This window comes from Narcine bancroftii, chromosome 2 (assembly GCF_036971445.1).
Source record: "Narcine bancroftii isolate sNarBan1 chromosome 2, sNarBan1.hap1, whole genome shotgun sequence".
NCBI lineage: Eukaryota > Metazoa > Chordata > Chondrichthyes > Torpediniformes > Narcinidae > Narcine > Narcine bancroftii.
In genome coordinates, this window is record NC_091470.1 from 353,447,678 (window position 1) to 353,466,833 (window position 19,156).

The 19,156-nt window shown below is 45.6% G+C and overlaps 1 protein-coding gene across 1 annotated transcript in view; it reads left to right on the forward strand.

The window, feature by feature from the left end:
• The window catches only part of LOC138755767 (protein argonaute-2), an 80,337-nt gene that overhangs the window by 54,678 nt on the left and 6,503 nt on the right, over positions 1–19,156 (forward strand). Inside the window, exons 13-15 of the mRNA XM_069922336.1 lie at positions 6,917–7,051; positions 14,249–14,350; positions 18,691–18,890. Of these exons, the coding sequence (XP_069778437.1) occupies positions 6,917–7,051; positions 14,249–14,350; positions 18,691–18,890 (437 nt within the window). The remainder of the gene's footprint in view (positions 1–6,916; positions 7,052–14,248; positions 14,351–18,690; positions 18,891–19,156) is intronic.

Below are 19,156 nucleotides of genomic sequence, written 5' to 3' on the forward strand. Positions count from 1 at the left end.
AGAAATCTTTTGTATTAAAACTCAGAATCTTGTTCAAAAGTGATTAGTTTGATTCACCATCAGATTTCTCAAAACTCACGAATTCGTGTAGAGTTACTTTCAAAGAAATATTTCTTCATACGAATGATTTTCCACAAATTCCCCTCTCTTGGATGGAGGTTACAGAACTTGTTTTACACAATGTTTTCACAAACCCAGGCAAGAGTTAAATGAAGTGACCATTTAAAATGGACACGGCAGAACTGTCCTCTTGACAAAGAAACAGTTGAAATGGCCCTTTCTTAACTAGCCACTGAATTTTGTGTACATCCCATGACAAGGAGAACACAACAGTTGACCTTCTCCTTAGAATTAAACTGCATTTCTGACTTCAGTTGAAGACTGAGTCAACATTAAAATTTGATTTTTTGTTTTGTAAGATCCCAATTGCATGACATGACAGCACCACTGGTTTTGTTTGAAGTTCATCTCTTCCAAAAGTTTATGAGAAAATTCCTCCGATTTGTCTGTCCAGCCAGCAAGCAGATGGCTTTTTTATGTATATAGGTGCCTTTCTTTCAATTGCCTTATATATGCCTGTCCCGCATTGGACTTGTCAGTCCCCAACGAGCCTGCAGCAGATGTGGACATACCCCTCCATAAATCTTCGTCTGCGAAGCCAAGCCAAAGAAAGAAAAGAAGGTGCCTTTCTGAGCAAACATCCATTGTCTTCAAATTTTCAATAGAGAACAATCCACTTTGATTTTATGACTTTGCATTAGGAGACATTTCGTCTTTGGAAGACCTTTCTTATCTGTTAACACAAATGTGTGATGTATCTGTTTTTTTTCCCTGTTTCCAAACCCAGAAAATAACTTTACTAAAAATAAGTCTTTTATAAACAAAGGATTAATAATAACAATGATTCTGTAACACAATAAACTTGACTTGAACCCCGGTCACTGGTGGTGTAACATTATAACCATATAACCATTTACAGAGCGGAAACAGGCCATATCAGCCTTTTGAGTCCACACCGGTTCACTAGAACAACTCCACTAGCTCAAACCTCCCGCTCTTTGCCAATAACCCTCCAAATCCCTCACCTCCATGTACACATCCAACCTTCTCTTAAATGACAGAAGGGACCCTGCCTTAACTATCTCATTCGGAAGATCGTTCCATTCTGCCACCACTTGCTGAGTGAAAAAGCCACCTCTAATATTTCTCCTAAAGTGTTGCTCCCTTACCCTTAACTCATGGCCTCTTGTTCCAACCTCCCTTGCCCTCAGGGGAAAGAGTCTGTTTATGTCTAGTCTTATCAATTCCTTTCATAATTTTAAATGCCTCTATCAAGTTCCTTCTCAGTCGTCTACTTTCCATTGTTATGCTAATTGCTCTACTAACCGTTCTTCCCCAAATTTACAAAATTTTATTTCCCAGAACAGATCAGCACATCCTTTTGGGAATGGTGTATCTCTATTGTTGACTTACAAATTCAAGTTTATTTTAATTTGACAGTGTCACTATATAGAAATCAGATGGAAGAGCATTTCTCTGCATTGTGGTGCACATATGCACAGCAAATCTTGGCTTGGCTTCGCGGACGAAGATTTATGGAGGGGTAATGTCCACGTCAGCTGCAGGCTCGTTTGTGGCTGACAAGTCCGATGCGGGACAGGCAGACACGATTGCAGCGGTTGCAAGGGAAAATTGGTTGGTTGGGGTTGGGTGTTGGGTTTTTCCTCCTTTGCCTTTTGTCAGTGAGGTGGGCTCTGCGGTCTTCTTCAAAGGAGGTTGCTGCCCGCCAAACTGTGAGGCGCCAAGATGCACGGTTTGAGGCGTTATCAGCCCACTGGCGGTGGTCAATGTGGCAGGCACCAAGAGATTTCTTTAGGCAGTCCTTGTACCTTTTCTTTGGTGCACCTCTGTCACGATGGCCAGTGGAGAGCTCGCCATATAACACGATCTTTGGAAGTCAATGGCCCTCCATTCTGGAGACGTGACCTACCTAGCGCAGTTGGATCTTCAGCAGCGTGGATTCAATGCTGTCGGTCTCTGCCTTCTCGAGTACTTCGATGTTAGGAATGAAGTCGCTCCAATGAATGTTGAGGATGGAGCGGAGACAACGCTGGTGGAAGCGTTCTAGGAGCCGTAGGTGATGCCGGTAGAGGACCCATGATTCGGAGCCGAACAGGAGTGTGGGTATGACAACGGCTCTGTATACGCTTATCTACATAATTTTTTTGGCTTGCTCTGCCATACACAAACTTGGCAAATGATAACCCTATAGCAGCCCTCTAATCGGGACGTGACCCGGAACATAAAATGGTCGATGGAACGCAGTGACCACACACACCCCGTGGGGACCAGCAACCTTTGTTTCAGGTGACCACCCGCATGGTGGGAAACTGCGTGCAATGGCGGGAACGCCGCCTGATCGGATCAGTGCTGCAATGACGTCACTTCCAACGTCAGCAGTGAGGTGTGAATATAAACAGCTGCCACTGCAATAAATCGGTCTTCGACTTTTACTCCTCGTGTGTGTGTGTGTGTGTGTGTGTTTTTCCACACTTCACGGTAGCATTTACGCTACATTGGTGACCCCGACAGGTCTAACCTGCAATTAGAACCAAAGATGACAGAACAAGCAGCTCTTCATGTGGTTTCGTTGAAGCTGCCAACTTTCTGGGCATTGCAGCCATATGTGGTTTGAACAGGTTGAGGCCCAGCTCCACCTTCAACATATCAACACCAATGATACCCATTACTACTATGTGGTGAGCTCGCTCAACCAGGAGATAGCAGCAAGGGTCGTCGATTTCCCATGGCAGCCCCTGGAGCAAGGCAAATATGATGCCCTCAAGCAGCTATTAACCTACACCTTCAGTCTCTCACAGCGTGAGCGCGCCGCCCAAATGCTGCATATGGAAGATTTGGGGGGCAGGGCCCCGTCTGCCTTCATGAGCGAAATGCTCGCCCTTTGCTGAGGGACACGGGCCTTGCCTGCTCTTCGAGCAGATTTTCCTGCCTGACGAGGACTTCAGCATCCCCATGAAAGTCGTAGCCTTGGCAGATGTGCTCTGGAGAGTGAAGAAGGACAATGGTTCCTCGGAGGAGCAGGTCGTGAGGCCCCGCACACAGCCAGTAACAAGGCCACAGCAAACAGAGGGGCGTGGACCCTCCCCCAGACCCAACAGTATTGCTATTGTCATCAATGGAGTGCGGGGGCCCATCAGTGCTTCCCTTCTTGCGAGGCCCACCATTATTGATGGGTGTGGCAGTTGGCCAACATGACAGTCTCCTCCATGTGTGGGTCTCTTTGTCAGGAAGGCACTTCCTTGTGGACATCTTTGCCGAAATAAGTGTCTCTCCTTCCACCCCCCCCCCCCCACACCATATGAACGTTTGACACCCACACTGTTCCCCCTCCGCGTTAGCAGCAACCAGTTCACGTGGACATTCATGATTGCAGTGGTGGCGCCACCACTCCTTGAAGAAGACTTCCTGCGAGCCCACTCCCTGTTGGTGGACTTTAAAAGGTGGTGATTGATGCATGCCAGAACAGTTCAAACCACGTCCCTGGAAGAAGTCAAGTTACCTGCCTCTCACCTCGACTTTGTTATGCTATCCAACTACACATTAGGCGGATCCTAGCAGAGTTCCCTTTGATCAGACAGTTTTCGGCTGCTGAGCCGAAGTATGGGGTAAGGATTCCTATCCTCACAGAGGGCTCCATGCCAGGACACACTGCCTTTCCCCACGAGAAGCTCCCCCTACCCAAGCAAGAGTTTTTTTAAAAATGGAAGAGCTAGAAATAGTGCACATTCCTAATGCTCCTGGGCCTCCCCCTTGCATGTGGTTCCAAAGGCAGCAGGAGGGTGGATGCCATGTGGTGACTATCGTCACCTCAACAAGGCCACCACTCATGACAGATACCCCGTGCCCCACATCCAAGACTGCTTACTTACATGGGTGTTTTCAAAAGTCGATCTCATCAAGGGCGATCATCAGATCCCAGGCCATCTTGATGATCATTACCACTTTGGGACTCTTTGAATTCCTGAGAATGCCCTTTAGATTTGAGAACACAGCCCAGACCTTCCAGAGAACTGCAATCTCCTGTTCGTGTTCATCTATTTGGACAATATTCTTATCACCAGCTGCAACAACACAGAGCACGCAATCCACCCGAGCCATTTGTGTGCCTGGCTGCAGGAATTTGGGTTAACTATAAACCATGCCAAGTGCCAGTTTGGGTTAGAAACACCTGACTTCCTGGGGCACCAAATCAACAGGCTCAGAGTGAAACTCCTGCCCAAAAAGGTAGATGCCGTTCGGTGTTTTGTCGAGCTTCGCATAGTGAAGGGGTTGCAAGAATTCTCCAGTATGATTACTCGCATCATGCACCCCCTTACACGCTCATGGCAGGGAAGGATAAGGATATTACCTGGGGCAATGAGGCCTCTGAGATGTTCCAGAAGTCCAAAGATTCTCTGGTCAATGCCACCCTCTTGGTCCACCCCAGACCAGAGGTGCCAACTGCTTTCACAGTAGACACCTCCAGCACAGCAGTAGGAGGTGGACTGGAACAATTAATCGAAAGGCAAAGGCAACCCCTGACTGCTTTTAGCAGGCACCTCCAGCCACCCAAACTCAAATACAACACCTTTGGGAGCTTTTGGCGTTCTTGGCAGTCAGGCACTTCCGGTGTTTTCTAGAAGGAAGGCAATTCAAGATCTTCATGGACAACAACCCATTGACCTTTGCGCTCCACAAAGTGTCTGACCCATGGTTGGCCAAGCAGCAGCAGCGCCTCTTATACATGTCAGAATTCACCAAGGACATCCAACACATCGTGGGTAAGACGAGCGTGGTGGCCAATGCACTATTGTGCCCCGCAATCAAGGCCATCCAGATCCTGTCCCAGGAGATGGACTATTCTGCCCTAGCCAAGGCACAGCTGGAGGACCCTGAGATCCTGGCATACAGAAAAGCAGTACCCGGCCTCAGGCTGGAGGAAGTTGCCATCAGCCATTAGGAGTTCTGTCAAATTGGTGGCCAGAAGGTTCATCTGGCATGGTCTCTGACAACCGGTCAGTCAGTTGGCAAAGACTTGCATGCTCTTCCTGACGCATATCAAGGGCACACACCCCCCCCGCCCCCCCCCCCCCCCCGGACTTTCAAGCCAGTGCAACGTTGGTTCAGCCACGTCCACGTTGTAAGGCCGCTGCCAGTCTTCCATGGAGTGAGATATTTCCTCACCATAATTGACCACCTCACAAGTTGGCCAAAGGTGGTCCTGCTGGTCGATGCAAGCATTGAGACCTGCGTCAGAGCACTGATTAACACCTGAGTGTGGAGGTTCGGAATTCCGGAGCATATGACCTCCAATAGAGAAACACAGTTCACTTCAAGGCTCTAGGTGGTGCTGGCAAAGTTGCTGGGAATCCAGTTCCACCATATCACGGCTTACTACCCTCAGGCACCTAAAGGCGGTATTTGATGGCTTGACTTAAGCCGAACTGGGCAGACAAATTACCCTTGGCCCTCTTGGGGATCTGCACTGCACCGAAAGAGGATTTCAATGCTTCTGCAGCCAAAGTGGTATACTGTGCACTATTGGTAATTCTGGGGGAGTTCTTGGACGTCGCAAGGGACCCGAAGGACCTCACTGCCTCATTGACTAAGGGAATTGCTGGGCACTCTAGCACGTCTGCAGCCTCTGCTGTACGGCCGGGCCAAAACCTACATCTCTAAAGACTTACACGTGAGTATGTTTTTGTGCAGAGGGGGGCGCACCGAACACCCCTGCCACAGCCATATGAGGGGCTGTACAAAGTAATTAGGCACAACGGGTCAACGTGTACTGGACATCAGTGGAAAAGATACTTTTGCGATTGACCACCTTAAACCAGCACCCCTGGACTTAGCCAATTGGTTTCACTGCAGCCTCCACGTCATAGAGGTAGGCCACCGTAAGTGGTGAACAGCACTCCGATCACCGGTTCTGGAGGGGGTTATGTAATGGTCGCTAACTGGGACGCGACCCAGTACACAAAATGGCTGACTAACGTGGAGACTGCGCAGACCCCGCAGGGGCCAATGACCTTCGACCCAGGGGACCACCTTCATAGCGGGAAACTGCATGCAATAGCGGGACCACCATCCAGAGATCAGCGCTGCCGTGACATCTCTCCCAATGTCAGCAGTAAGGAGTGAATATAAATAGAACTGCCAATGCAATAAGTCAGTCTTCGACCTTGGCTCCTTGTGTGTGCATGTGTCTTTCCACACTTCACGGTAGCATGCACGCTACAACCCTTTCTAGAAATCCTGTGTGGCTTGTTTGTGTGCTGCACTCACCCAGCGTCTGCAGACTTGTTTTAACTCCTCTTAACTTTAGTCTTTTTGTGGACCATTACCACTAAAATTTGGTTAATGCAAATAACATTCGTCTGGGAAAGTGGACCTCTCACTGCCCTTCAGGTACTTGATCCAATACAGAGTAAAGCAAACTGGGTTGCAACCTATCTCCCCACTCCCAATCAATTACTCCCTTCACCCGCAGTACTTACCAAATATTCAATCTTTGCTTCTTCGGGCAAAGCAAGTAGGTGCAAGGGAATGTCACTTGTAAGTTTTCTTCTGTGAAGCACTTAAAATTAACTTGGATGTGTACCACCTTTGCTTCATCGTCTCTTGATCAAACCCCTGAACCTTTCTTTCTTACAGCATGGTTGGACGTAGCTCATGATGGTGGTTTGCTTCTGGGAACTTAAAATGGATATTAAATGCTGAGCATGGCCAGCAACAATTTTTAAAAAAAAAGCAATTGTAAAAGATTTGTGTGCAGTACTTGGGTTTGTCCAAGATTTAACAATTCCACTTTAGTTACTCCAACTAAAATAAAGTTATTGTAAATTGCATTTTTTAGGTGCTCCACCATGAATTACTGGCCATTCGTGAGGCTTGTATAAAGCTGGAAAAGGACTATCAGCCTGGCATTACTTTCATTGTGGTTCAGAAACGACATCATACCAGACTCTTCTGCACTGACAAGAATGAAAGGGTAGGCAATTTTCACTGAGGAAATGTGTTTGGTTATTTTTTGTCAGTAGGATGTCATTGCTTGGAGCTTAAATGTCAACCCAACTCAAGGTCGTAGAACCATAGAACACAACAGCACTGAAACAGACCTTTGGTCTATCTATTTCATGCTGATCTATTATTCTGCCCAGTCCCACCAACCTTTGAAACATCTCCCATCCAATCTTAAATATCAAAATTGAACCCACATCCACTACTTTCGCTGGCAGCTCGTTCCACCTTCTCACCACCCTTTGAGTGAAGTTCCCAAGTGAGTAATTGCTTCCTTTCGGTTTCTGACTTGCACTGACAATGACTCAGTCGACAATCCATCCATGACCTTCCCCTTTCTACAGCTGTGATGCTATCTTGCATAAAATATGTTCGACATTTAAAGATCAAAATTCCATTATGCACAGAATTCATCAATTTTCCCTAAATATACATTTTCATATCATCGTGTTACCTTAACACATTAATTTACAGCACATGCTGTCATGTATGGGCCCATCTCCCTGATGCTTTTGGTTTTGAGGCTTCTGTCATTTGCCTAGCAATGTAAATGCCATGGCTGTTTAATACTATTTGGGATGTTTGTCATTGGGTATTACATATTCTCACTGTCAATCTAACAAAATGGTTTTGAGGGGAGTCACTAACTTTATTTCATTCTGTGAGATGGGAGGGATAAACCAAGGAGTGTAGCGGCCCACTACCTGGAAGGTGACCCAATACACAAAATGGTGGGCGAACATGGCAATCTCACAAAGTCCACGTGGGTTAATGGCCTTTCTTCCCGGCTAACAGCGAACATCAGTGGGTATGCCAACCAATCCACGGCCAGCACGCTGGTGAGGTCACTTCTGCCAACAACGGCAGGAAAACTCAGCCCAGTGACGAGAAGCTGGGTCTATATAGTAAGGGCAGGGAGAGTAATAAAATCAGACTTGACTACAGTCACATCGAGTGTGTGTGATTCTTCTCCTTTTTGCTGTAGCACTCGCTACATTGGTGACCCTGACCGGTCCAAATGGCATATGGACCTGAAGATGACTGATCAGTCAACTTCCACGCAGTTTCCTTGAAGCTGCCAATATTCTGAACATCATAGCCCTGATTTGAACGGGCCAAAGTCTGACAGATCTCTGCCGACACCACGAAGTACTACTACGTGGTGAGCTCGCTCGACAAGGATGCAGCATCGTTGATTTCCTGTGGCAGCCGCCAGAACAGGGCAAATATGATGCCCTCGAAGAGCTTTTAACCCGCACTTGCGAGCTCATGACTTGAGTGCACCACCCAACTACTGCACATGGATGGCCTGGAGGACAGAGCTCCGTCTGTCCTCATGAGTGACATGTTGGCTTTGGCTGAGGGGCACAAGCCTTGCCTGCTCTGCACGTTTCAGGGAAATGCCGAGGTCAGCCATCGCTAATGTCTATGGCAGCTGGTCAATGAGGCAGCTGCACCATCTCACTCTGTTTTGGTAACAGTCACTTCATGTGGACCTTCACACCGGTGGCACAACCACTCCTGGAAGCTGACTTCCTTTGGGCCCACTATCTGCTAGTAGACCTCAAAGGGTGGCAGCTGGTGCATGCCAGGACCTTCCAGGCCTTTTCCTTGGGTGAAGCTAAGTTACTGGCACCCCCCACCTCAATTCCGTCACTATGTCCAATAACGAATTCACACGCATCCTAATGGAGTTCTTTTCCATCATGCCACCATAGTTTACCTCAGCCGAACCCAGGCACGGGGTACGGCATCACATCCTGACAGAGGGCCCTCACTCCATGCCAGGGTGTGCCACCTTCTGAGAAACTCAACCTTGTGAAAGAGGAGTTTTAAAAAATGAAGGAGCTGGGGATTGTGCAGCATTCCAACAGTCCCTGGGCCTCCCTCCTACACATGGTACTGAAGGCATCAGGAGGATGGAGGCCATGTGAAGACTACTGCCACCTCAATGAAGCTACCACACCGGACAGGTGTCCCATGCCACATATACAGAATTTCACCGTGAACATTTCACCAGGGAGCACAGATATTCTTGAAGGACAAACTCATCCAGGGATATCATCAGATCCCATTCCACCCCGATGATGTCCCTAAAATCACTATCATCACTCCCTTTAGGCTGCTTGAGTTCCTAAAAATGCCTTTTGGGCTCAGAAATGCAGCTCAGACCTTCCAGAGGATGATGGACGTGGTGGGCCAGGGTGTCAGGTTTGTATTCGCTTACCTGGATGGCATCCTGAAAGCCAGCCGCAATCGCAAGGAACCTGCAGTACTCGCCTGAGCGACTATGGTCTAACAATCAATCTGGCCAAAAGTCAGTTTGGGCTAGAGACAATAGACTTCCTGGGCCACAGAATTAACAAACATGGGGCAACACCCCTGTCCCGCACGGTGAGGGCCTCCAATAATTCGCTGGTATGATCAATTTCTACCACTGCGTCATACCGGCAGTAGTCAGCTTCATGCGCCCCCTGTTTGCATTAATGACAGGGAAGCATCAGAGGCATTCCAGAAGGCAAAAAAACATATTGCCCTACACCACGCTTCTGGTACACCCCAGAACAGATGCCCCGACCACCCTCACAGTAGATGCTTCCATCACAGCAGTTGTGGGTATATTCAAACAGTTGTTTGAGGGGCAGTGGCAGCCCTTTGCTTTCTTTAGCAGACACCTGAACTTAAAGTGCCATTGACCGCAAACTCTTGGCACTGTACCTTTCAGTCCGACACTTCAAGTACTTTTTGAAAGGGAGGCAATTTAAGGTTTTCACAGACCACAAGCCTTCGCCTTCAATAAATTGTCAGACCCATGGTCAGCCAGGCAACAGAGGCATTTGTCCTACGTGTCTGAGTTCACCACAGACATTGAACATATCGCTGGGAAAGCCAACATGGCTGATGTACTGAAGGAATGATCAGTAACCTAAAACATTAAACTTCTTTCTATCGCCACTGAAGATGCCTGACATTGAATATTTCCAGCACTTTGTTTTTGTTTCAGATTTTCAACATTTAAAAATGTTTAATTTCATTGCAATTAGCTTAACTTTAGTGGTGAATTATTGCAAATTAAATTAAATGGGTCAGACAGTTCATAGTTCAACTTTATTGTCAAAGTACATGTATGACATTGCATACAATCCTGTGATTCTTTTTTCTGCGAGCCAGCCAGAATGTCTACTTAACAGTAGTACAAAAAAAAATGTACTCAAGAAAGATACAAGAGAGAAATGTAAGCAAGAAGGCAGTGCAAACAAACTGTAATACAGAAAATATATAATCAATAAATAATGTGCAAGGAAGGAATTAAATGAGTCTCTTGAGTTTATTTCGGAGCCTAATGGTGATGTGGTAGCAACTGTCCTGAACCTAGTGGTAAGTTTTGTGGCATCTATGCTGCCATCAGAAAAGAGGTAATGAGATCAGAGCATGTTATGGGTAGTGTGAATCCTCGATGCTCTCATTTTGAGGAGGTAGCAAGGCAGACTGAAGCCCATATGGATTGCAGCAAGGTCCCATGTGACAGGATGGTCAAAAAAGTAAATTTATTGGATCCAAGGGTGGGTGTCAAACTAGATGCAAAATTGACTTTGTAATTAGAACTAAGTAATGGTTCAGTGTTCTGGTGATTGGATGACTGTCAATTCCACTGGACAAAATGAGCCAAGTACTTGAATGGCTTTTACAAAGTAGAATACTGTTTCACCTTATTTTGCATCACATTAAAATTGTTATGGACTCAGAAGACCCCAAAACCCAGCAGCAATAGAAATTCACCAAGACAAATGGTTACTGAAGTAAAAGTTGCTTTTAATTATCTTTAAACATGAAAACAGGATCAAACCTGAAAAACTTGATCCCCTTCTAATTCGAAGCGCACGTGTATGTAATGTGTGTAAAAGTTCAGAAAAGTTATTTAATTCATAGTCCACAATCTCACTTCTCACTCCTTCAAGTTCCCCGAATACAGGCAATTCTTATACTATGCACAGAATTTAACATTTATGAGTTTTTATCAGGCTTTGTTACTTGGAAGGTAGATGGTTACTGCTCAGGAAGGTTCTTATCGGTTTTCAGAGAGATTTGTTGCTCATTGGACACCCACAACTGATTCCTTCTGATCAGCCACGTCAGTGTCTTGCCGACAAAACTGGCCCCATCAGGTTTTTACAGATGATAACCTCTTTCTTTCAGGTCACCACAGAGTTCCTTTTTGTTTCCCTTATTTCAAGTGAAACATTATGCAGCCAGTCCTCTCCTCTTGAATGGATCACAAGGGCTTTGACCAGGCTGAACTAAGAACTCACAACCATCTTCAAAATGGGGTTTTCCACAAGCTTGCCAGCTTGTCCTGTTCCAGTCCCAGCTGCTGCTGAACTGTAGAACTGAATTCTCTCTCTCTTTCTCTCTCAAGACAGACTGAATCTGTTGCTTTCCAAAACAATAATCCATTACTCCACGGCTTGTCCAATTAACACCTACTTGTCGTATTCTTCAAAGTTTTTACAAAGGCACCCAAAGATTGGGCTGTCTGGCTTGAACGGAGCTCCAGCATTTTAAATGAGATCTGTTTTGAAGTGTTTGTATCTGTGTGTAGCCTAACTAAAAACCCCACACAATATATCCCCTATAAAACATAAAAATCTGTCACAAAATGTCGTTTGTCATGCAGATTGTGCAATGTTCGTGTGTGCCTAAAATTCTTATTTGTTGCAACTGAACTGGTAGTTTAAAGAAAAACTATAATAATAAATTAATTTCATTAAAAAAGACAAATACATGAAATAATAAATATTCATAGTAATCCCAGTCCAATGGTACAGACAATCAAGGGGAGATTCAAGTCTGATGGCTATTGGAAAGAGTAAAATATGAAAGTCTGCAGATGCCATGGTGGAACTAAAAGCACAATGCTGGAGAAACTCAGCAGGTCAAACTGCGTACTTTATAGAGCAAAGATAAAGATGCATGACCAATGTTTTGGGCCCTTCAAGGTATGAGCAAAAAAGTTGGCAGGCGCTTGAATAAAATGGTGGGGGAGGTGAAGGGCAGGGAAAGGAGCACAGGCTCGCAGGCAAGAGGTAATAGTTGAAATTGGAAGGGAGCGCACACCAGCAAACGGGGAGGGGGGATGGCTCTGTAAATAGAGGAAAGTGGGTGGAGAGTTGGAGGAAGAGAGGGAGAATGGGGAGTGGTTTAACAGAAACTGGAGAAGTTGGTGTTAATACCATCTGGTTCGAGAGTGCCCAGACGAAATGTTAGATGTTGCTCCTCCCATTTATGGGTGTCCTTGGGTTGGCAGTGCATGAACAGGTATGTCAGTGCAGTAGTGGAGCGCAGAATTGAAATGATTGGCCACCGGGAAATCCCTGTCATTGAAGCATACAGAGCAAATGTGCTCAGTGAAGCAATCTCCTAGTTTATATCCAGTCTCCAATGGAGAGAAAGCCACAACAAGTATCAAATGCAGTAGATGACTTTTGCAGATTCACAAGTGAAGTGTTGCTTCACTTGGAAAACTGTTTGGGGCTCCAAATGGTGGTGAAGGAGGAGGTGTGGGCACAAGTGTTGGATTTCCTGCAGTCACAGGCGAAGGTGCCAAGGGGTCGATTAATGGGAATTAGCTATTGGAAAGAACCTCAGTGAGCTGGCTTTCAAGCTTCTGTACCTTCTGCCTGAAGATAGCAGTGAGAAGAGTTAATGAAGCTTCAAACATTTTACACTTCTCACATAATGGATCAATATCTGCATAAAAATGAGATCATTTAAGTTTGCACAAATGTGTTCTATGTACAATATAATATTGTAATAAACAATACTTTATACAAAATGAGAGATCATTAATCAAGCTAAGAGTAGAGTACCAATCGGACATTTTCAGATTTAAATCATTTCCCCAATCATTCTTAATCCCAGCCATTGAGGCTGTTCTTAAATCCAATAAGTCATTATAAATACATGATATTAATCCACTTATGTGAATGAACTGTAAGTTTTAAAAAGAAGTCAAGAATATTTCATTTGAAATTCAAGGAGAATCAGAAAGTTTACACTGAACAAAATGCCTAACTTGTAAATATCTAAAAAAATGTCAATTAGAAAGATTAAATTTGGCTGAAAATTGTTCAAAAGAGGCAAAATTATCTCAAACAAAAGATCTTTATAACTTTTAATACCTAATCTATATCATTGCTTAAAGCCTAAAAACAGTCCTAAAACAGACGGCTGAAAAATGGGTCTAGCAAGAGAAAAACTTGCAATTTAGGAAAATTTTGGGAAAGCATTTTCCAAATTTTATCAATGATTTTTAAGATCAAAATAGAACCATGCCCTTTCATTGCCTTTCTCATGATCTCCCAGGAGAAAGTTTTAGCTTTTATCATGTTGTTAACCAGACGAGCAATTTTAATGAAATGGAAAGATGACTCTTCACATACTCATACACAGTGGTTACATGATGTGATGTCCTTTTTAAGCTTGGAGAAAATTAAGCTGTGGGGCCCATTTATAGAAAACTTTCATGATTGGAAGATTTAAGTTTGGATGCTCTGGGATTCTCTGTCTAGTTTCTGAAGGTCGCTATTTGATCCATATATTTTCATCCTTTTCTACAAGATAACCTGAATTAGAGGGAGGGGATAGAATAGATTTAGTTTTAGGATTTTTTGGTTTTTTTTAGATTAACTTGGGTTTAATTATGGATATCATTAGGCAGAATTTACCCTTTGCTTAGATGAAGGGATTGTCTAGTGTAGCTTACTTATTTTCTATCCAGAATTATTTTTAAGAAATATTGTTAAATAAACAAATATATAGGTTTTCAATTTACATTGATATTAATTTGTGATATGTATATGATATGACCTGTTGTTTGTTATTTTAGAAGACTTGGTATGTAAGATTTGTATGTTAAACTCAATAAAAATATTTTAAAAAGAAAGTGGAGAAGAAGTTGTGATTGAGGTGATGTGAGTCCTTTATAATGTTAGCTGTATTTTTGAGGCAGTTCCATGCATCACTGGATCTGAGGGCAGAGCCTGTGATGGACCTGGCATGTTTAGTAATTTCAGCCTTCTGGGAAAAGGATTCACTTAGATTTGTAGCCTATTTGAACATGCCTTGTATCTTCTGCCTTGTTCTTAAAGTTTGGACCTTTTTTTTGCAGGTGGGTAAAAGTGGCAATATTCCAGCAGGCACCACAGTGGACACAAAAATAACACATCCTTCAGAATTTGACTTTTACCTGTGCAGCCATGCTGGTATTCAGGTAGGTATTTAAAAAATGTGTATAACATGCAATACTGTACAAAACATGCTGGAGTAATTTTGCAGATCTCGCAGCAACTGAAGGAAGTAAAGGGTAACCAAAGTTTTGGGCCTGTAGTCTTCATCAAGGAAAGAGCAAAAAGCAAGGAGGTGTCTGAATAAAGAGGTGGGGGGAGGAGTTATAATAGATGTATTAACATGTCATTTTAGAATAGTAAAACAGGGTGATTTCCTTGCAGTCCATGTTCTCTGGAGAAGTTGCTCATAGTTGACATTGCAACCTCAATACATGCAATCTCAGCGAAAACTTAATTGCCAAGAAAACAATAGTTAGCCTGAGAAAAATACATTGAGAGTGACTAATAGGCTTGATCACTGAAATCAGCTTCAAAAACAGAAGCTGGTTTTTTGGAGAGAATTTCGGAGCGATTAATTATGAGCAAAGGAAATTAAGATGACTAGCCCAAATTCCATGTGGAAATAAATGTAAAATGGCTTCATGCTGGAAACACTCAGCAAGTCGGGCTGTTTCAATGGTAAGTTAAACTCTGTTAATGTTACAGGTTGAATATCCTTTGACAGAACTGGAGAAGGAGAGAAAATATGCTCGTTAAGCTGCATGGAGCAAGGGCAGATATCTAAGATCAGGCCAAACTGGGGTCACCATTGGGGGGGGTGGGGGGGGGTGAGAAATGATGTCTCCTGGTTAATAGGTAAATCAGAGCAGTTGGAAAGGGCTAAAAGATGTAAAACATCTGCACTCCCCATGATTGAAGTAAAAACACAATGCTGAAGAAACTCAGTAGGTCAAGTAGTGTACTTTGTATAGCAAAGGTACATAACCAACCTTTCAGCCTTGAGCCCTTGAATAAGGGCTCAAGTGGAAGTTCAAAAATCCAGACTGCTTGGGAATTGGGTTGGTCCTGGCTTTTGGATCTTCCTCATTCTCAGGCAGTACTCATAAAATTCAAATTTAAGGAGGAATAAAGAGATGAACAGGTAAATTTTGATAGTTTATTCATTAGAAAATACAGCATGCTTCATTTATCAAAACGAGCAGTTTGTAAAGAAAAGAAATGGCACTGTGCACCTGTGGATCACGTGTGCGATCCCCTGTGGATCACGTGTGCGATCCCCTGTGGAGCACGTGTGCGATCCCCTGTGGAGCACGTGTGCGCTCCCCTGTGGAGCACGTGTGCGCTCCCCTGTGGAGCTCGTGTGCGCTCCCCTGTGGAGCTCGTGTGCGCTCCCCTGTGGAGCTCGTGTGCGCTCCCCTGTGGAGCTCGTGTGCGATCCCCTGTGGAGCTCGTGTGCGATCCCCTGTGGAGCTCGTGTGCGATCCCCTGTGGAGCTCGTGTGCGATCCCCTGTGGAGCTCGTGTGCGATCCCCTGTGGAGCTCGTGTGCGATCCCCTGTGGAGCTCGTGTGCGATCCCCTGTGGAGCTCGTGTGCGATCCCCTGTGGAGCTCGTGTGCGATCCCCTGTGGAGCTCGTGTGCGATCCCCTGTGGAGCTCGTGTGCGATCCCCTGTGGAGCTCGTGTGCGATCCCCTGTGGAGCTCGTGTGCGATCCCCTGTGGAGCTCGTGTGCGATCCCCTGTGGAGCTCGTGTGCGATCCCCTGTGGAGCTCGTGTGCGATCCCCTGTGGAGCTCGTGTGCGATCCCCTGTGGAGCTCGTGTGCGATCCCCTGTGGAGCTCGTGTGCGATCCCCTGTGGAGCTCGTGTGCGATCCCCTGTGGAGCTCGTGTGCGATCCCCTGTGGAGCTCGTGTGCGATCCCCTGTGGAGCTCGTGTGCGATCCCCTGTGGAGCTCGTGTGCGATCCCCTGTGGAGCTCGTGTGCGATCCCCTGTGGAGCTCGTGTGCGATCCCCTGTGGAGCTCGTGTGCGATCCCCTGTGGAGCTCGTGTGCGATCCCCTGTGGAGCTCGTGTGCGATCCCCTGTGGAGCTCGTGTGCGATCCCCTGTGGAGCTCGTGTGCGATCCCCTGTGGAGCTCGTGTGCGATCCCCTGTGGAGCTCGTGTGCGATCCCCTGTGGAGCTCGTGTGCGATCCCCTGTGGAGCTCGTGTGCGATCCCCTGTGGAGCTCGTGTGCGATCCCCTGTGGAGCTCGTGTGCGATCCCCTGTGGAGCTCGTGTGCGATCCCCTGTGGAGCTCGTGTGCGATCCCCTGTGGAGCTCGTGTGCGATCCCCTGTGGAGCTCGTGTGCGATCCCCTGTGGAGCTCGTGTGCGATCCCCTGTGGAGCTCGTGTGCGATCCCCTGTGGAGCTCGTGTGCGATCCCCTGTGGAGCTCGTGTGCGAACCCCTGTGGAGCTCGTGTGCGAACCCCTGTGGAGCTCGTGTGCGATCCCCTGTGGAGCTCGTGTGCGATCCCCTGTGGAGCTCGTGTGCGATCCCCTGTGGAGCTCGTGTGCGATCCCCTGTGGAGCTCGTGTGCGATCCCCTGTGGAGCTCGTGTGCACACAAGAGCCTGCTAAATTTAAATATGTAGAGTTTTCAAATAGTCTGGACTCTTGATTAGTCTGGATTTCTGGTATCTGGATTTTTGGACTTCTACAGTATAAGCAAAATGAAGGCAGTTGCTCGAACAAATATTAAAAGAACATAGACAAAATCCCTTTGGAGTTATAACTTGCTGGTCCATTCTTCCATTCCCACCCACCAGCTATTCCATAACCATATAACAGTTTACGGCGTGGAAACAGGCCATGTCGGCCCTTCAAGTCCACGCCGGTTCACTTGAACAACTCCACTAGCTTCCCCCTCCTGCTCTCCGCCCATAACCCTCCAATCCCCTCACATCCACAAGCAACCTTCCCTTGCAGCGTTTTCTCTTGCAAGTGCAGGTGATGAATGCTGCCCTTTTGCTCCTTTCCTTCCACCATCCAAAGTCACTCAAATAGTCTTTTCAGAGCAATTCATTGACTTGCTTGTCCACTGCACCTCAGGTTCATGTTAAATCTCTCCCCCCCCCCCCCCCCCCCCCCCCAAGTGCTTAGATGAAGGGATTACAGTGTGGTCTGTACATTAGGGGGAACCAAATACAGACCGAGTGAGTGCTTTTTGTGGCATCTTCGTTCAGTTTGCAGAGAGACTCTAAGCTTCCTGTTGCCTGACATTTGAATTTTTCCTATTACCCTTAACATAATGGTCTATGGCCTCTTGCACTGTCACAGCGAGGCCTTGTGCAAGCCTGAGGAACAGCACCTCATCTTGTGTCTTGGTATTGAAATCTGCAACTTCAGGTAACCTGATTTCTTAGTCTGTATCAGCTATTCACCTGTGATCTTGGCTCAGCTTCACAAGACAAAGGAACAGAACCAGGCCAGTAGGCCCATCGAGTCTGTTCCTTAAATCCACACTAAGCTACTCTACACTAGTTTCAAAATCTATCCTATCGATATGAGATCTCCTCTCATTCTCCTGTACTCCAATAAATACAACCCAAGAGCTGCCAAACGCTCCTTAGCATTAGCCCTTGCATTCCAAGAATCATCCTAGTGAATCTCTGCACCCGCTCCAACAATATCACATCCTTTCTAAGACAGGGGGCCCAAAACTGCACACAGTACTCTAATTGAGGTCTCACGAGTGCTGCATTGAGCCTCATCAACACCTCTTTACTCTTGTACACTATTCCTCTTGAAATGAATGCCAACACAGCATTTGCTTTCTTCACTACCAAATTCACCTGGTCATTAACTTTTAGGTTTCCCTGCATGAGGATGCCCATGTCCCTTTTCCCTTCTCATTTTCTGGAAGTGGAGGGCGAGCCCAACCTGACTTGCTGGCACGTTTTCCCGCTCTGTAATCTGCAACTGCTACACTTTGTCGCTGTTCACTCTCTAATTGTACCCATTCGCTCACTTATCAACAGTCATCTCTGTTTTACTCCATCAGAGACATTCCTTCCCCCCCCCCCACCCCACTCTTCCAGCAATTTATTGAGCTTTTGTATACTTCCCAGTTCTGATGAAGGGTCTTTGACATTAAACATCAGCCCTTTTCCTCTTTTTACAGATGCAGCCTGACCTGGTGAATATTTCCAGCATTTTCTGCTTTTTGGAAAATTGTGTATGACTCTCCTTATCCCCTTTTAAAACTATTTTAAAGAAAGTCAGCATCTTTTGTCCAAAAGCTGTTAACGTTTCCATCCATAATTCTTCAGGCAATTTTCTGGATCTCAAATGTAAACTGCATTCCAGATTGCGGATTAGTTTAAAGCTTTTCCAACAAGAATAGAATGCATGTTGCGGAACATGGGGTGGTTCTCTGCATTGAATATAAAGTGGGAAATATTTTTAATTAAATTATGAAATTATTAACTTGCTTTCCAGGGAACAAGCCGACCATCTCACTACCATGTGCTATGGGATGATAATCGATTTAATGCTGATGAGCTTCAAATCCTCACATACCAACTTTGCCATACATATGTTCGATGTACACGGTCAGTTTCCATTCCAGCCCCAGCCTATTACGCTCATTTGGTGGCTTTTCGTGCTAGGTACCATTTGGTGGACAAGGAGCATGATAGGTATGTAAAACTTTTAAAATTATTTTTGGGTTCTGCTGTTCATTGTGAAGACTGATGTATTATTAACTTCAGTTGTTCCTCGTCAAAAAAAAAAATCGGAACTGGAAAATTCTCAGAAATAAATGTCTCAGTAAAAGGCAGAATTTAGTAATTTTTTTTGCATCTTTGTTCCATTTTGACACTTGTCTGTTTCAAAAGTTCAACATACCAATTATGCAAAGGGAAAGGTGAATATGGATTTAGAGATGAGGAAATTAGAAAAAAAT